The following is an 18,091-nucleotide window of genomic DNA, read 5'->3' on the forward strand; positions in this document are numbered from 1 at the left end:
TTAAATAGAATATTTCAATAAGATTGAATTGAATGCTGAGTGCAGGACGCCGCTCGAGGAGGCATTCTATTTCTCCCACAACGTTCGAATGAATGGTAGTTCCTAAAGTCTCGTTTGAAGTTATTTTTTCAGTGCCTACAATAGGAAGATACAAAAAGGGTTAAGTCCTTTAATACGGGATTTCAAGATTGTGTAATTGGCTTTTAAAAATAATTTGGGTGCAAACAATTTTATTGGAATTTTGCAGCAACAATTCAAGCTGTTGAGGCTTTTACAGTCGTGATTAACTCATCTCTCCACTTAACTACAAAAAGACGTAACTTCTATGCATGTTTGCATAAAACCAGCGCAACAGTAATAATTTTGCATCCCATTGGAAGTGAGAAACACATTGTACTACCGCAGTTTTATCTCGCCATATTCAAATGATTCCAAGCGGTTTCCAATAATAACCATATAACGTCAACGGCCATATTCCAGAATACTGTAATAGGAATGAAAAAGTCAATTCGCAATTGAATAAGAATATAAGGGGAAATATTTCTAGCTCTATGGTCGCAAAGACCATAGAGTCTTCCCCCCCCCTCACACACATATGGAGGATAAGGTTCGCGCGATCACTCGCGCGGGATTTTATCTTAAATCTCGCGGTGCCTGCCTCGTCTTATACACTCCGTGCTGGTCTCTCCGAAGGAGACTGAAGGATGGCAGTTTCGGTGGTTTTGACCACAACTAGGCAGCTTTGGAGGCCGACTCTGCTGGTACCTCGATCGGTGAGAGGTTTATTAAATACGGTTTTAACCTCGAGTTTACGGGATGCGAAATGAAATAAGGACCCTTCGGTTTGTTCAAGGGGGAAATGGGGGGAAACCGGCTGCGACTTTTCTGATTGGTTGGGGTGAGCCTGATAGGCGGTGCAAACGGAGAAAGAGGCTTTTGCATTGGTCGGAGGTCTTGTTAGGGGCATTTCCCAAAGAGGCGATTTAGATGGAGTGGATGGAATTAATTGCTCTTTGATTGGACAAGTGGAATAAACCTAAGTTATTTTGCAAAATTGGATGGCGAAGACAACGTGTGCAATTCAAGTTGGTTGGTTTGCAAAAAAACGGATTCAGATTTTTTTTTTCCCAGGTGGGAAAAAAAGGTCTTTAAATAAAGGAGGTGCTTCTTGAGAACAGGTTCTGGAACTAGAATTCTGTTTGAGAACAGAATTTAACTGCAACTTGCCCAAGATTTCTTTTTAACTTTTGTATTATGTGTTTCTTTTAATGTTGTACGCCGCCCTGAGTCCTTGGGAGAAGGGCGGCATATAAATCCAAGAAACCTAAACCTAAACCTAAGATTTCTTCATTTTCTTCATTTAATTTAATTTAAATGAAAAAAAAGCCATTTGTTATTGGTAAACCCTGGATAGTTGTAGAGAAGGCCTTGCTGATTTATTAGAGATAGATGAAATTGATTCTGGCTATTTTTGCACCCAGCTGCTCAAAGTCATTGAGAACTCCCTGCTCTTTTAAATGATATGTTGCTGTAAAACATCTGAACAGTATCCTATTTTATTTTTCATATTGGAAGCAATGATCTGGTTAATAATAATCTCTAATTAATTTCTCTGTGCTTTGGTTTTGAAAACCTAGAAATAAGTGGGGGCGGAGGGGGAAGTTGTAGCTGTTATTGACAAGCATTTTTATACCTTGAGTGCCATCACAAAGAATTTAGAATATATTTACCTGTATTTGCATACTTTATGCAGAAGCTTTTCCACATAACCTTCTTCCGTTCTGTCATACAAAACAGAGGGCATCAGTGACGTGCAGTCAGGGGAGGCAGAGCCTCACCACTGTCATCATGAAAAGAAGAAAAAATGTAAAAGGAAAAAGGCTGAGGTAGTTGCTGCCAGAGTCCCCAATGGATGACTCTGCTTTACTGTTTAAAAAAGCCTCTAAAAAAGTGCCCTCTACAGGAGGAGGCGGGAGAACCACGTGCCTCATTTAGTCTGACTTTTATGATCACTCGAGCAGAGTTAAGCAAGGGTTAAAAGCTGAAAAAATCCTTATGTAGATGAGGCACGTGGTTCTCTTGCCTCCTCCTGTAGAGGGCGTTTTTTTAGAGGCTTTTTTAAACAGTTAAGCAGAGTCACCCATTGGGGACTCTGGCAGCAGCTAACCCAGTCTGACCTCAGCAGCTCTTGCCTTTTTCCTTTTACATTTTTACATTTTCATGATGGCAGGCAAGAGCAGAGTTGAAATCCTCTGTGATTGTGAAACAGCTGGAAAAGGTATGTGGGTCGGAGGGAGGGGGAGGAATTCAAAATTAATGTAATTTGTAAGTAATTGTAAGTAATTTGTGTGTTTGTGTGTTTGTTTGTTTCTTCACTGAGAGGGAAGGGGATAGGAGAGGCAGGGAGGGCAGCCCGCCAGCTTTCTTTCTCTGTGTCGGGGCAGTTTTTGGCCGCCCCGCCTCTATGTCGGACATAGCGTCGGGGTTGGCTAAAAGCCTCTCTTTTTCTTTTTGCCTCACCAGCCATAAACCTCACTGCACGTCACTGGAGGGCATCCACTCCTTTTCCTACTGCCTGACTTTTCTGACTGTATAGCAAAAATGTAAAGAAGAGGTAGAAAATTAGCCCCAAGTGTTTCTCACCATTTGCTCTGTTACATGGGGCTGTTGGGTGTAATTATGTCCTTGACTTAACTACAGTTCATTTAGTGACTGTTCAAAATTACAGCAGCACTGAAAAATGATTTATGAGCATTTTTCACCCTTAACAACCATTACAGCATCTGCACGGTCACACGATTAAACTTCAGGCACTGGGCAACGGACTGATATTTATGATGGTTACAGTGTCCCTGGGTCATGTGATCACCTTTTGTGACCTTCTAACAAGCAAAATCAATGGGGAAGTCAGGTTCAATGAACAACTGGATTACTAATTTATCAACTGCAGTCATTCACTTAACAAAAGAAAAGTCTTAAAATGGGGCAAAAATCACTTAACTGTCTTGCTTAGTAAAAAAAAAAATTGGGCTAGATTGTAGTTTTAAATTGAGGACTATCTGTACTCAACAGTGCTTAAAAACCACTGGTTTGCTAGCAGTGTTGTTGCAATAGAAAGAGAATTCTCTGCAGGAATGGCTGTTCATTTCATTTTACTTCTCACTATTATCAGTGGGGTGAGGTTTCAGCAACAGGCTTAGGGCCAATGTCAAATTATTCCTGTTAGCTTGTGGGTAAATCCTATTAATGGAACTATGTTCAAGTTTAGAATTGCATCCTTAAACGTTTTTGTGTAATTTGAATTTGAACAAAGTATGTGTGATTGTTCTGGTTGTCCCAATTTGATTTTCTGTAAATCACTGGTGTGAATATATTCAGATCTTGTTTCCCTCTTAAGAATCACAGACTTCTAGATTCTCAAATGTGTTCTCTTACCTATGCTCTTACTTCTGTTTGTCTCCCAGGTGCAGGCTATAACAGATGGCAGTCGCAGAAATATTGCATCAGTATGTATAATTTATGCATCTTTACCGTAGAAAGATTTTGTTGTGAAAAACCATACTCTATTCCATGTTACAGCATTCCCCAATATGTTGGAACAGGTTCCATAGCAATTGTTTTAGATGGTCAGGCTGGGACCTGTGTAAATATCATGTTGCACTGGACCATAAGGAATGTGGTTTTCAATATTGAATGAAAATCCTCCTCCTCTTTCAAAGTTAAAAACTACATATTCAATATTTTAGAGGTTTTTTTTAGAACTGTTAGGCATTAGGAATATGTATAGTAGGAACCTTTCTCAAATTGCCCAGTCATGTAATATGATAGCTAAATTAATTAGCAAGAACAAATAATGAACAATACTCTAAAAGATTTTCCCAATCTTTCATTTTTTTTAAAGGTGCTTATTTAATTCTTTTTTCACTTAAAGTCAATCTTTCATGGTCCCTTTTGTCTTTGAATGAAACTTGGATATCTCTGCAATCCCGAGTGATATTGCTTCCTGAAATAAAACCCTGCGGTTTGTTATGGTTTATTTTAGGACATAAAATTGTAAATGCTTTTGTCTGAATTCAGTATTTTATGAATATATTTTATAATGTTTTTACTTAGGAGAGAGACTGTTTTGGAAAGGTAATGCAAAAATGATAGTAGCAAAATGATTCACAGTTGCTATGATGCTTAATTTTACATTTTCCAATATTAAAGTAGGCATTTTTCTTTTCTCTCTCTTCCACCTTGGGCTGTTCCTGTCACATCATCTACAGCAACAGAGTATTGTAAGTAATTTTTCTACCTCATCTTTACATGGAAAAATTAAAAGAACTGGCCAAGGGCTAAAGGCTGTCTCCTTTAGTTGCTGAATATCTAAGAGAATTGTAAATCCCTATCCTGGAAAATCCTGGACAAAGGAAATGGTTAATTTTATATTTTTATTAAAAATGCTGTTGCTGGTTCAGACCTGATGGCAGAGGTCCATTGTCAAAAATCTTTTCCTATGCTTTTCTATGTGGGTTACTCCTAGGAATCCAAATATGGCACAGAGATTGCGTCCGATTCCTTTTTTTTCTTTTTTTAATTGAAAATTTTGAAAAAAAAACTTTTACAAATATTTACCTCCCTCCTCCTCCCCAAACAACCCCCCCAACCTCCCCCCCCTCCCGACTTCCCAGAACCAGTACAGAGTGTAAATCTTTAACAAAGATATTCTAAGATAAACTTTTTAAAAAAAGTTAGTGTCATCTTTCATTTGAGCTTTAACTCCTCTTTGCTAGGCTAACTCTAAACAGATTATACCATTCCTTGTTTCTGGTCTGATTCCTTTTCAAAGCCCAAACCTGTCTCATACTTCATCTCTCAAGCATATCCTGCTCTGTCCAGAGTACCAGATAGTGCACAAGCTTCTTTGTCCCATTGAATTGTCTGTCCGTCCCAGTGGTGAGATTCAAATAATTTAACAACCGGTTCTCTGTCCTAATGACCATCTGGGTAGGTGGGGCTTGGTGGTCATGTGACTGGGTGGGCGTGGCCAACTCAAGGTCACTCAGGTCGATGGGCGCATCGCCTTAGCTGTTACAACGGAATAAGGGTTAACCGGAGAGGCAGTTTCTGTAAGCAGGTCAATAAAGATTAGGCTAGAAACAACACCAGAATGTTTCCTTCCTGCCTTCCTTACAGGATTAGCCCTGTAAAGTGGAAAAAAACAAAAGGAGATTTCTTCCACCAATCGGTTCTCTGAGCTACTTAGAAAATTACCAACCGGTTCTCACAAATAGGTGCGAACTGGCTGAATCCCACCACTGGTCCGTCCCCTCTGCAATGGATAACCACAGGAAAAGCTTTGATTAACCCCCCTTTTTTTTGATGGATTGATAATGATGATGATGCTCAATCATGCAGATTCTTTGAGAAGACTATGAACGATTGGATTGCTTGAAATCATCCCTTCTCTCTCTCTTTCTCTCTCTTTGTAGCCTCCCCCAGCCAAGTATGGAGGTCGCCATACTGTGACCATGATCCCAGGAGATGGGATTGGGCCAGAGCTCATGCTTCATGTCAGAGAATTGTTCCGGTATGGTTTCTTTCTTTTCTGGAGCTGTGCCTAAAACAAAGTCAGCCTAACTCTGATCATTCACCCTGCTAATGCTGGAGGTTTCCATTTTCTCTGGAATGTTTGGCCCAGATTTCTCTCTTTCTCTGCCATAGGCATGCTTGTGTCCCTGTGGACTTTGAGGAAGTTCTTGTGAGCTCCGCGGCATCTGAAATTGACATACAAAATGCTATCATGGCTATCCGCCGTAACCGTGTGGCTCTCAAAGGTAATGGTGGTCTTTTGTCCCACATAGATAATCTTGGAGTTGGAAGGGCTAAAACACAAAAATGGAAAAAAGCCAGTGTTTATAGAGTACAGAGATAGAATTGTGTTCTGAGCCCCCCTCGTCCCACACCAAAGCACACCGAGCCAAAGATATTTTAAGGAATTTATTAAAAGACAGGCAGGTCCTTGGCAGCAAACCAGCACAGACAAGCCTTGGCAGCAATCCTGCCTGCCAAGCTAACACCACAGTTCTCCAACTTTTAGTCAATGCGTTGACTCCTGCAACGGGGCGTGTGCACAAGCGTTCCTCTTATAGTCTTGAGAGGAGCCTAATGACCACCAGCTGAGTGTAATTATCTCCTGTAACTGGGCAACTGTTCCTGACGCCTATCAGCTCTTCGGTGCTGGGCATCCAGGAACAACTCACTGCTGACGTCCGGATCACTCTCCCTTGTCTCCTCCCCACTGATCCAAGGCTCAGGAGCCTCCTGGTGGCCAACCAGCCTCTCTGTGCCCTGCTCTGAGTCGGAACCCTGTCCAGGGTCCTCCACATCCTCCAGAGCCGACTCATAGGGCCCCTCACTGTCGGAGTCTGGTGGCAGCTCCAACGGCTCCTGCTGGGCCACAACAGAATTGTATTGCTGAGATATGAGAAGTTAATGGAGTTTGAAATAGAGGTGGAAACAGTATCTCCTCCGGTGCCCTGAATCTTACAGTGGGAATAAAGAATCACTGTGGTCTCCAAATCTAATTGGAAGAGTTTTTAAATCATTTCTTAAAAAGGTGTAAACACCAAGAAGCGATTCTATAAATGCATTTCTTGGAGTGCGTTTCTCGGTAACTTACGTTTGTTGCTCAAAAAGCCAGAGCCTTTTATTCATTTTCTTTTCCTGATCTTTATAGGAAACATCGAGACAAACCATAACCTGCCACCTTCCCACAAGTCCCGGAACAACATATTGCGGTAAGACAAAACGTCAACTTAAAATGACTGTTTTGGAACTAGTTAAGCCAGACCTGCACAAACGTTCTCTTTCAGGCAGACAGACAGGCATATCTGTTGCTCCAATAGCAACAGAAGTCTGTCAGAGGTCTAGAATTAGACAGCCAGAAGCAGCGGTCCTGATAGCTGCCAATTACCTCCCACAGACCCATTAGATCTCACAGGGTTGGCCTCCTCCGGGTGCCATCTACCAGCCAATGCCACCTGGCTATTACCCGGGGGAGGGCCTTCTCTGTGGCAGCTCCGGCCCTCTGGAATGAACTCCCCGCAGGGATTCGGACCCTCACCTCTCTCCAGGCCTTCCGAAAAGCCGTCAAAACCTGGCTTTGCCGGCAGGCCTGGGGGTGATGAGTTCCTTCCCCTCTCGACATGTATGGTTGTGCGACTGTTGTTTACTTTTATTATTTGTATTTTGTCTTTTATGTTCCCCCTTTTTTCCCCTTTGAATTGTTCGCCGCCCTGAGTCCTCCCGGAGAAGGGCGGCATACAAATAATACAATACCAATACCAATAGCATGTTCAGGTTGGGATGCAAGGCTGATCAGCTAGATTGAAGAAGAGGGACATAGCCTGTTTTCTTTGCAGGCTGCATTTCTCCTGGTGCTTTCTTAAGCAGCTGAAAAGCAGTGACTCTCCACTGTGCGAGCTTGCCTTTTCTATTTCCACAGTACTACTTTGGATCTCTTTGCCAATGTGATTCATTGCAAGAGCCTTCGAGGTGTGGCAACCAGGCACCAGGACATCGACATCCTCATTGTCCGGGAGAACACAGAGGGAGAATACAGCAGCCTAGAACATGAGGTGCTCTTTTATACAGGAAGCTCACGGTGTTCGTTTTTCTTTCCACATTTGCTGCTAGCCTCAACCCCATTTGCATGGGGGGGGGGCGGTTTAAATCTCTGTCCTACAATTGTATATTTGTTGGCTTTGCTGCACTGAGGAAGGTAAGGGAATGGTGATAGTGCTGTATGGAAGACTGTTGTGGCCCAACAGGAGCCGTTGGAGCTGCCACCAGACTCTGACAGCGAGGGGCCCTATGAGTCGGCTTTGGAGGATGTGGAGGACCCTGGACAGAGTTCAGACTCCAAGCAGGGTGCAGAGAGGCTGATTGGCCACCAGGAGGCGCCTGAGCCTTGGACCAGTGGGGAGGAGACAAGGGAGTGTGATCCTGACGTCAGCAGTGGGGAGGAGCCAAGGGAGTTGTTCCTAAATGCCCGGCACCGGAGAGCTAATAGGCGTAAAGAACAGTTACGCAGTTACAGGAGGTAATTGCACTCAGCTGGTGGTAATTAGGCTCCTCTCCAGACTGTAAAAGGAATGCTTGTGCAAACGCCCCTTTTGCAGAAGTCAACGCATTAACTAATGTTGGAGAACTGTAGTGTTAGCTTGGCAGGCTGGAGTGCTGCCAAGGCTTGTCTGTGCTAGATTGCTGCCAAGGCTTATCTGCTGGTTTGCTGCCAATGACCTGTCTGTCTGTGAATAAATTCCGTAAAGTATCTTTGGCTCGGAGTGCTTTGGTGTGGGCCGAGGGGTGGTCAGAACAGAAGACTGTAGAACTAAGTGTCTTTACGATGTTGGCATGGCAAAGGTCAGCCTGCAGAGTCAGAAACTCGTGGACTGAGAGTCTTCTTTATTAGGAGCTGTTTGTTGGCAGTCCAGAGACTTATCCTACTATGTTATCTTTTTCTACCTTTAAGGCAAGACAAGGTACTTGCAAAGATTGTATAGGTATAAGGGAAATCACAAGCCAAGATCTTGTATGAAATGGTTCTCTTAAGTCTGGATTTGAGTTTTCTTGCCCTGTCGACACCAGGGCCTGCTTGCGCATGGCCAGTGGTGGAACCCAGGAGCACTGATCATGCCCTTTCCACAGAGTGTCTCTGGCGTGGTGGAGAGCCTCAAGATCATCACAAAGACCAAGTCGCTGCGCATTGCTGAATATGCTTTCAGGTTGGCACACGAAGCTGGTCGTAAGAAAGTGACAGCTGTCCACAAGGCCAATATTATGTAAGTTTGGAAGATTAAGAACCGAGTTGACACAGCACAGCAGTCCTTAATTGGGTTAACTGATTTGTTGAATAAACCATAGTGGGCTGACTTTATATAACCCATCACAAACATTGTGGCTTAGTGCGAGGTGTGAATTGTATGTTCTGTAGCCTAATAGAGCCGAGGTGGCGCAGTGGTTAAATGCAGCACTGCAGGCTACTTCAGCTGACTGCAGTTCAGCAGTTCAGCTGTTCAAATCTCACCGGCTCAGGATTGACTCGGCCTTCTATCCTTCCGAGGTGGGTAAAATGAGGACCTGGATTGTTGGGGGCAATATGCTGACTCTGTAAACTGCTTAGAGAGGGCTGAAAGCCCTATGAAGCGGTATATAAGTCTAACTGCTATTGCTATTGCTATTGCTAATAGTAACCAGGCTCTGGGGCAAGTACTGTCAGATATGGTACCTCTACTTTCCCCATATAGACTCTTCAGGTTTAGGATAGCTATTTTCTTGTGCTGTGGGGTGGAGAGTCTGGCCTTTTCTCTTTGTGTTTTCTCTTGCTCCACAAACCTTCTTAACTCTTTTTCTGAAGCTCTCATTGCCTCTGTTGTTTTTGCTGGAGACCAACCATTTGCTGTGGCTCACTTGTTCCTCTTTTCCTCCCCTAAAGGAAACTGGGTGACGGTTTGTTCCTGCAGTGTTGCAAAGAGGTGGCATCCGGCTACCCAAACATCACCTTTGAGAGCATGATTGTTGACAATACCACCATGCAGGTACCGTCATGTTGGTTTAGTTTTCAGGTCCAGCTGCGGCGGTAGGAAGCTGCTTTACGCTGAGTAAGGCCGTTGGGCCATGTTGTTCCTTAGATTAATTTAAGTAACCGTGACCCGTTAAAACCGTGCCCGACTAAGCTGCGCCCGATTAAACCGCGTCACTGACGTCAACAGGACGACAACAGCCAGCGCGAAGAAAGAAGGGCGCTTTAAATAGCGCTTTGAAAGCAAGCCGATTCAACTTAAGGTAAGGGTTAGGTTAAGGGTTAGGGTTAGGTTTAGGGTTAGGTTAAAGGTTAGGTTTAGGTTTAGGTTTAGGGTTAGGTTAAGGGTTAGGTTTAGGGTTAGGGTTAGGTTTACGATTAGGTTTAGGGGGGTTAGGTTTAGGTTTAGGGGTTAATTTTAGGTTTAGGGATTACAGCGTGCTTCTGTCTCCACGCTGTTGTCGCCCTGTTGATGACGTCAGTGACGCAGTTTAGTCGGACGCGGTTTAGTCGGGCGCGGTTTTGTGGTTGAACCTAAGTAACAGGAGTTTTCCAGGTTTCCAGGCAGATTCATTGAGTCTGCTTCGAAGTTCGTGGGACTGAATTTAGCAATCTGTAATCATATTTCTTGATTAGGATTTGCCCTTTTTATATGGTGGACAGAAATGATTTTAATTATAGGTCTTTATGCATACTTTCAGTTTAGATGCAGAGAAATCACCCCATGTCTCCTCAGGGATGGGTAAGAGAGAGAGAAAAAAGCATATTATGAATACTGGGATAACTCACTGCTTTTTTTTTGAATCCCCAGCTGGTTTCCCGCCCACAGCAGTTTGACGTCATGGTTATGCCTAACCTCTATGGCAATATTGTCAACAATGTCTGCGCAGGATTGGTTGGCGGTCCAGGCCTGGTCCCAGGAGCCAATTATGGCCGTGACTATGCAGTGTTTGAAACGGTAAGGCGTGTGAGATGGCTACGTTTTTGAGAGGGGTGGCTCTCCAAATCACAACTCAGTCATGATAAACAGTAAGGAAACGGGAAGATACCTTTCCATCAGTGGTGGGTTTCAACCAGTTCGCGGCGGTCCCTGCGAACCGGTTGGTCGCCGAACCCGGAAGTAAGTAACTTCCGGGAACGGTGAAGGACCCGCCCGCCCGCCCGCCCGCCCATGGTCCTTACCCAGTTTCGATGAGTTCTGCGCTTCCACGCATGCGCAGGATGCATACAGCGCCTGTGCGATCCTCCAGGAGCAGCTGGAGCATCACGCAGATGCTAGTACGCATGCATGCACCGCGCACGTGCACAAGGACGCCGCCGGCCCCGTTCCAACCGAACCGGTTGGAACGGGGTGAGAAACCCACCCCTGCTTTCCATCCACCATTGCAATATTTCCCAACTACTGGAGGCATAACATTGGTGAAATGCATGAGGAGCCTACGTGGGATACAGGCTCATTGACATGGTTCAAACACCTCCTGGTTGATCAGGCTGGAGGAACTTTTCCTCCATCTGGAGGTGACCGAGCTTTGCAAGCATCTGCAAGCAGCAAAAGGCTCTTTTGGTAGTTTGGTTCTTTGCTGGTTGATGCTGTAAAGAGGAAAAGAACAATAGAATAGTATTTTTCCTACTGCGGCTCTTAAGTGAGTATCACAGTCCTCAAGCCTTCTCTTTCTTGCACTTAATCTACCTGTAGGTTTCGCTCACATGCGACTTTGCAAGCTGCTGCCAGAAGCAAGATGCCCACTCTTCCATTTCTCTCGCTTCTCACTGCTGCTTATCAAGCAGTAGAGGTTTTACAGCAGCTTCTTGCCTTGCCTTTCGGTTAATAATGTCAGTGACTAGTTTGTGCTTTGAAAACCTAGCAGCAGAACCTGTTTCAAGTGCTATTGCCGCAATACTTTTGAATTCTGAAAATCAGCAGTAAATCAGAGTTGGTAAAGACTAGTTAAACCATTTGAGTTCCAATTTTTTATCTGTTCGCAACCCGTTAACCTGACAGAATGCCTTAAATCTGTCTTCCTTGGGGGGGAAAAAGGGGGGTCTTCTTTTATTTCTGTCATGGCAGGACCCAGGTTCTTTGATACAGATAGTTCTCAGCTTACAGCCATTTGTTAAGCAATCCTCCAGAGTGGTTCCACCACAAAACCGCGTTCGACTAAAGGGCGCTCGACGAAACCGCATAGCTGACGTCATCACAGGGCAACAACAGCGCGGAGACAGACACACGCTGTAAACGTTAAACCTAAAATTAACCCCTAAACCTAAACCTAACCTCCCTAAACCTAACCCTAAACCTAACCCTAACCCTAAACCTAATCCTAACCCCTACCCTAACCCTAACCCTTAACCTAACCCTAAACCTAACCCTAAACCTAACCCTAAACCTAATCCTAACCCCTACCCTAACCCTAACCCTTAACCTAAACCTAAACCTAAACCTAACCCTAACCCTAACCCTTAACCTAAACCTAACCCTAAAGCTAACCCTAAAGCTAACCCTTACCTTAAGTTGAATCGGCTTGCTTTCAAAGCGCTATTTAAAGCGCCCTTCTTTCTCTGCACTCGCTGTTGTCGCCCTGTTGATGACGTCAGTGATGCGGTTTAATCGGGCACGCTTTAGTCGAGCGCGGTTTTGTCATGCCACGCTCCAGAGTTACAATGGTGCTGAAAAAAAATGCCTTGCGCTTAACGATTGTCGCAGCATCCCCAGTTGTGATCATTTTTGTGCGCTTGACGGCTGGCATGTATTTATAATGTCGCTGCATTCTGAGGTCAGGTAATTGGCAGCCAGCCAGCTTCTGACAAGCCAAGTCAATTGTGGAAGCTGTATTTTTCGCTCCATAAGATGCTCCTGACCATAAGACGGACCTAGGTTTAGGGGAGGAAAACTAGAAAAAAAAAATCTGTCTCTGCCTCCCAGAGAGAATTCTGCAGTTCTGTACGTCCAGCTAGCATCCTTGCAGCAAACAGCAAACAGCCTGGTTAGCTTCAGCATGTTATTGCAGCCCCAGCAGTAGCTTCAGTGGTGGGATTCAGCCAGTTCGCACCTATTTGGGAGAACTGGTTGGTAACTTTCTAAGTAGCTCAGAGAACCGATTATCCTTTTGTTTTTTTCCACTTTACAGGGCTAATCCTGTAAGGAAGGAAACATTCTGGTGTTGTTTCTAGCCTCATCTTTATTGCCCTGCTTACAGAAACTGCCTCTCCAGTTATTTATTTATTTATTTATTTATTTGTTTGTTTGTTTATTTATTTGTCTTGTATGCCGCCCACTCCCGGAGGACTCCGGGTGGCTCACAAAAGACAAGGGAAAGGGGGGAAACGAGACAAAGACAACATATTAAAAACAAAACCAACATTCACAATTTCCGTGGAGGTAGATGCTTCTCAGCTCCCCCCAGCCTGCTGGAACAGCCAGGACTTGGTGGCTTTGCGGAAGGCTGGGAGGGTCGTAAGGGTCCGGATCTCAGTTAACCCTTATTACCATTGTAACAGCTAAGGCGAAGCGCCCATCGACCTGAGTGACCTTGAGTTGGCCAAGCCCACCCAGTCACATGACCACCGAGCCCCACCTACCAAGATGGTCATTAGGGCAGAGAACCGGCTGTTAACTTATTTGAATCCCACCAATGAGTGGCTTGTCAGGCTCCGCTCCATTTGCACCCACCACTGGTCAGCTGAGCGACAACTGGATCCCGGATCCCATAGCCCCGCTGATCAGTGGGCTGGTTGACTAGAAACGCTGCCGTTGCTTTCTCCTCTGTCTCTGCTGCCTCCTCCGGGAACGCTGGAGCCTTCGCCGCTGAGCACCTGTTCGGCGGTTGGTCGGCCACACAGAATACTGCCAACCAGCTGTTCCAGGCAGCGGGGATTGCTGCCGCTGTTCACGGCTGCTGCCCGTCTCCCGTATTCACTCCATAAGCCGCGCAGACATTTCCACCCACTTTTTTTTGGGGGGGGGGATATGTCTTAACGGAGCGAAAAATACGGTACTTAATGACGATTTACTTGACAACTGCAGCAAAAAAAAAAAAAGTTCGTAAAATCATGCACAATCTCTTTAATTACCTTGATTAGCAACAGAAATTCTTGTCCCAATTGTGGTTATAAGTCAAGAACGACCCCCTACAATTATTGTGGGACGTAGCACCCAAAAGGTTGAGGACGTCTTGGGATATTACTGGAATCGTCCCTTAGGTTTTCCTTTTTATCTCCCCATTTCTCCACAGGCCACACGCAATACCGGCAAAAGCATCGCAGGCAAGAACATTGCGAACCCCACGGCAACACTCCTTGCCAGCTGTATGATGCTGGATCACCTCAGGTAGGTGGCCGGAGGGTTAAATGAAGGCTCAGAATATACTGAAGGGGCTCCCAAAAGGGAAAGTTGGGATTGAAATGAACGAACAATCCCTAGAAGCAGCTGCCATCATATAGAGCCGAGGTGGCGCAGTGGTTAGGCTGCTTCAGCTGACTGCAGTTCGGCTGTTCAAATCTCACCGGCTCAAGGTTGACTCAGCCTTCCATCCTTCCGAGGTGGGTGAAATGAGGACCCAGACTGTGGGGGTGATATGCTGACATTGTAAACCGCTTAGAGAGGGCTGAAAGCCCCATGAAGCGGTATATAAGTCTAACTGCTATTGCTATATTGGGGATGGGGAAAAAGAGGCTGGTTTGGGCTGCTGTTCTTAAGAAAGATCTCTCATCCATTGCAGATTGCACAGCTACGCGTCCGTGATCCGCAAGGCAGTCCTAACCGCCATGGATGACGCGGAAGTGAGTTGCTCTTATTCTGATCCTGGACTGTCTTTGATCAAGCTAATGGGAAGTAATAAAGGGTGGTTTTTTTTTAATTTAAAAAAAGATCTAGTTAGTTAGACTTTAGGGACCACGAGTGTCCTTAGAATCTCTTGGAAAAGTGGAAATGAATTTCTTGATACTGGATGGAATCTATTTGGGTGTATTGCCATAATAAAATACTGTATTACACAACATGCTGGAGAGAGTAGAAGCAAGATGTTTTCCTATTCCAAAATGGAGCAAAGTTGCTCTTAATATTTGCCTAGGGAGAAATTCACAGAAGAGCTCAACTAAAACAGATGTATTGTAGATGAAAGCCAGTTCGGTGTAGTGGGTGACCTTGGGCCAATCACTCTCTCCCAGCCTTAAGAGGCAGGCAGTGGCAAAACACTTCTGAAATCTTGCCAGGAAAACTGCTGGGAGTTATTCACAGTTGCCAGAAGTTAACACTGACTTTGAGGTACACACACATGGACACACACACACACACACAGACGAAAGATGAACCATTTTTATGAGTAGAAAGCTGGATTGTTAGGATATTTACATAGTATTATAGAGCCATCTTTTTTTGTGATGATCTCCAAGAATAGAGAGTGAAAACTATCCTAAAAAGGCTTTAATCTGCAACAATGGAAAGAATTGCAACTGGTCCTTCTCCAATAATGGAATTTTGACGTTGGAGAGGAATAAAATAAAATAAAATACCAGAAACAGCTATGGGATACACAGGGTGTCCCAGTCTCTGTTTCTTGACTTCCTCTGCAAAGTTATGGGGCTGTACATCAAACGTCCCAGCTGTCAATGATGTAATTCACACTGATCCCATTGGGTACAACAGAAAGTCAAAATAAGAAAAGAATGTAAATTCAAATGGAGAGAAGTTTGCCCTGCCCAATTCTCCAGGTCGGAGGGGGAGCACCCCCAAAACCTACGGAAGGGTTCCCCCTCCCATCTTGGGTTTACTGTGCTTAAGGTTAATGATGGGCGCATGTCAGATAAACTCATTCTTTATACATTTGAATTTACCCTAGGAGTTGACAAGAGTATTGCAGTACCCTCACCATAACATTTCATTTTCTGCATAAAAGTTTAATTGTATTTAACTTGGTAAGATCCTCACTTATGCCACCCCTGCTTAGTTGCAAAAGGCCAGATGTTCAGCACTTCAACTAATGGTGGGACATCTATTGCTGCAGTGCAGTTGAGAGTGAGGCTGGCTTAGTGCAGTTCTGTATTTTCTTCTCTTTAGACCCACACGCCAGATATTGGGGGCCAGGGCACCACCTCAGCAGCCGTTCAATCAATTATGAAGCAGATGACCCAGCCTAAGTCTCACCTGGCACAGGTAAGAGAATAGAAGGAAGTTTTCAGATTGGGGGGCTGGGGCTGGTTGCAGTGAATTAATTGCATGCTTGGGCTACAGGGCATGCCAGATCCATGGGCACAGCTGCATTTATTTTTAGTAGGAATTAGATGTACAGGCAGTCCTTGACTTGTGACCATTTGTTTAACAAGCCAAGTTATGAGGGTGCTCAAAAAAACGGCATTTCTGATTCACCTTCTCATGTCCATTGCAGTCTCCCTGTCGTCATCGTGATCAAAATTTGAGCACTTGAAAACTTGTGTATTTACGATGATTGCAGCATCCCCAAGGTCACATGATCACTGTTGATGGCCTTCCCAGGGGGCTTCCAACAGGCAAAGTCGGGGGTGGGGTGTAAGCCAGATTGGTTCAATCATTGTCATAATTTGCTTAACAAAGACGGCAGAAAAGATTGTAACAACTCAAGCCGAGGATTATTTGTAAAGCAAAGGGGGAAAGGGATAATACGCAACAGAGGGTTGTAGCCCTTTTCCAATATGGCATTGGTCACGTAAGTTTAATACCCATCAATTTTCTATGGGAGAAAGTTTGGGGACTGGTCCAAGTCAATGGGAGGATGCCAGATGGGAAAAAATATTCTAGATTTTCTTTTTAAATTGGTTTGCCCATAATAAAAGCCAAGATATCATTTAGAAGGGTTCCACCACAATACCGCGAAGCCCTTATCCGCGGAGACATAAGCGCAAGTGCTAATCCGCGCCGTCCGAATCGCTAAAGCAAATGCGACCTTACCGCGCTGACATAAGGGCGGAGGGCAAATCCGCACCTTCCGAAGGGTTCCACCACAAAACCGCGGTAGACTAAAGCGCGCTCACCGAAAGCGCATACCTGATGTCATCACAGCGCGACGAAAACATCACGCTGTGAGCGGTAAAGTTAAAATTAACGCGAAAACTTTACCCTACCCCCCCCAAACCTAACCCTTAACCTAACGCTAAACCTAACGCTAACCCTTAACCTAACCCTAACGCTTAACGTAACCCTAAACCTAACGCTAACCCTTACCTTTACGTGAATTGGCTTGCTTTAAAAGCGCTTTTTAAAGCGCCCTTTTTTCTCCGCGGTCGTATTTGTCGCGCTGCTGATGACGTCAAGTACGCACTTTAATCAGGCGCGCTTTAGTGGACCGCGGTTTTGTCGTGCCACGCTTCCGAAGCACTCAGCACCCTAAACCTAACCCTAACCCCTAAACCTAATCCTAACCCTTACCTTAATTTAAATCGGCTTTCTGCCGCCGCGCTGTTTTAAAGCGCCCTTCTGTTGCCGTGCTGTTGTCGCGGCGGTGATGACGCACGGTGATGACGTCGCGGCTTTAGCGACGCGGTTTTATCACCGCTATTTTGACAAGCGCAGTTTTGTCGTGCCACAATTTAGAAGAGGTCATTGTAGGTAAGATCAGATTGAAATGTCACTTGCCTGGCCCTAGATTTTTGGTTTTTTGCAGTGTAGCAATTTAGCAACATAGCCTGATTCTGTACTGAAAGACACTATCTAATAATAATATTACATTTGCTTTTTGTTTAAATAGTAAATGACGCTGAAGGCCGAAGCTGCCCCAGCTACAGCAGACACCCATTCTTTTCCTTCAGTAAAAACAAAGGAGCAACTCTTACGAATGGTACAGACCTTTTCATTTCGAACTATTCAAGTATCCTCCTCCTGTATATAGCGCGTAAGTTAATGTTTCTCACCCAGCTCCCTGAACTGGAGATAATAAAGGTAAACAGAGAGGTTTTCTGGACTCTTGTTTTTAGTCAGGTTGACAGAAAATCGTAACAATAAAAATAAAATGGAGTGACTTGAAATAAAACGAATGCTGAAGTATCCTGAAAAGCAAGGTCCGGAGAACAGTAGCCAGAACCAGGACTGGCTATTCAGTTAAGAACGGGGAATGATGTGAGAAACATTGGAAAAATGGCATTGCTGCTGTTATTTTTGAATCTATGAATGTTGACCATCGTTTTTATACAATCAGACGACACAAAAACTATAATTATTTTGATTTAGAAAATAAAAGCTCACACTTATTACAATGCATCCCCCCCCAACATATGAATAACATAGATTTTCTAATTTGCCTAACTCTTGTTAGAGGAGCCGAGGTAGCGCAGTGGTTAGAGTGCAGGACTGCAGGCCACTTCAGCTGACTGTTATCTGCAGTTCAGCGGTTCTAATCTCACCGGCTCAAGGTTGACTCAGCCTTCCATCCTTCCGAGGTGGGTGAAATGAGGACCCAGATTGTTGTTGGGGGCGATATGCTGACTCTGTAAACCACTTAGAGAGGGCTGAAAGCCCCATGAAGCGGTATATAAGTCTAACTGCTATTGCTATTG

General features: G+C 44.6%; 1 protein-coding gene across 1 annotated transcript; it reads left to right on the forward strand.

The window, feature by feature from the left end:
* The first annotated feature begins 619 nt into the window (after positions 1 to 619).
* Positions 620 to 17,492, forward strand: IDH3G (isocitrate dehydrogenase (NAD(+)) 3 non-catalytic subunit gamma). The gene is made up of 14 exons (XM_087710855.1): positions 620 to 773; positions 3,465 to 3,506; positions 4,269 to 4,280; positions 5,475 to 5,572; positions 5,707 to 5,819; positions 6,722 to 6,782; positions 7,490 to 7,622; positions 8,695 to 8,828; positions 9,482 to 9,584; positions 10,380 to 10,526; positions 13,801 to 13,895; positions 14,287 to 14,347; positions 15,624 to 15,719; positions 17,287 to 17,492. Exons 1-14 carry the CDS (start codon positions 705 to 707, stop codon positions 17,287 to 17,289), a joined length of 1,167 nt encoding a protein of 388 aa, XP_087566981.1. The 5' UTR covers positions 620 to 704; the 3' UTR covers positions 17,290 to 17,492.
* The last annotated feature ends 599 nt before the right edge of the window (positions 17,493 to 18,091 follow it).

This window comes from Thamnophis sirtalis, unplaced genomic scaffold (genome assembly GCF_051295495.1).
Source record: "Thamnophis sirtalis isolate CommonGarterSnake01/CBP01778 unplaced genomic scaffold, rThaSir2_p1.2 scaffold_3, whole genome shotgun sequence".
NCBI lineage: Eukaryota > Metazoa > Chordata > Lepidosauria > Squamata > Natricidae > Thamnophis > Thamnophis sirtalis.

Excerpts from the sequence above, each read along its gene's own strand:
- IDH3G (XM_087710855.1), top strand. The coding sequence starts at position 705 with ATGGCAGTTTCGGTGGTTTTGACCACAACTAGGCAGCTTTGGAGGCCG. Across the intron at positions 774-3,464 it reads CTCTGCTGGTACCTCGATCG|GTGCAGGCTATAACAGATGG; the intron begins GTGAGAGGTTTA and ends TTTGTCTCCCAG. Across the intron at positions 5,573-5,706 it reads CATGTCAGAGAATTGTTCCG|GCATGCTTGTGTCCCTGTGG; the intron begins GTATGGTTTCTT and ends TCTCTGCCATAG.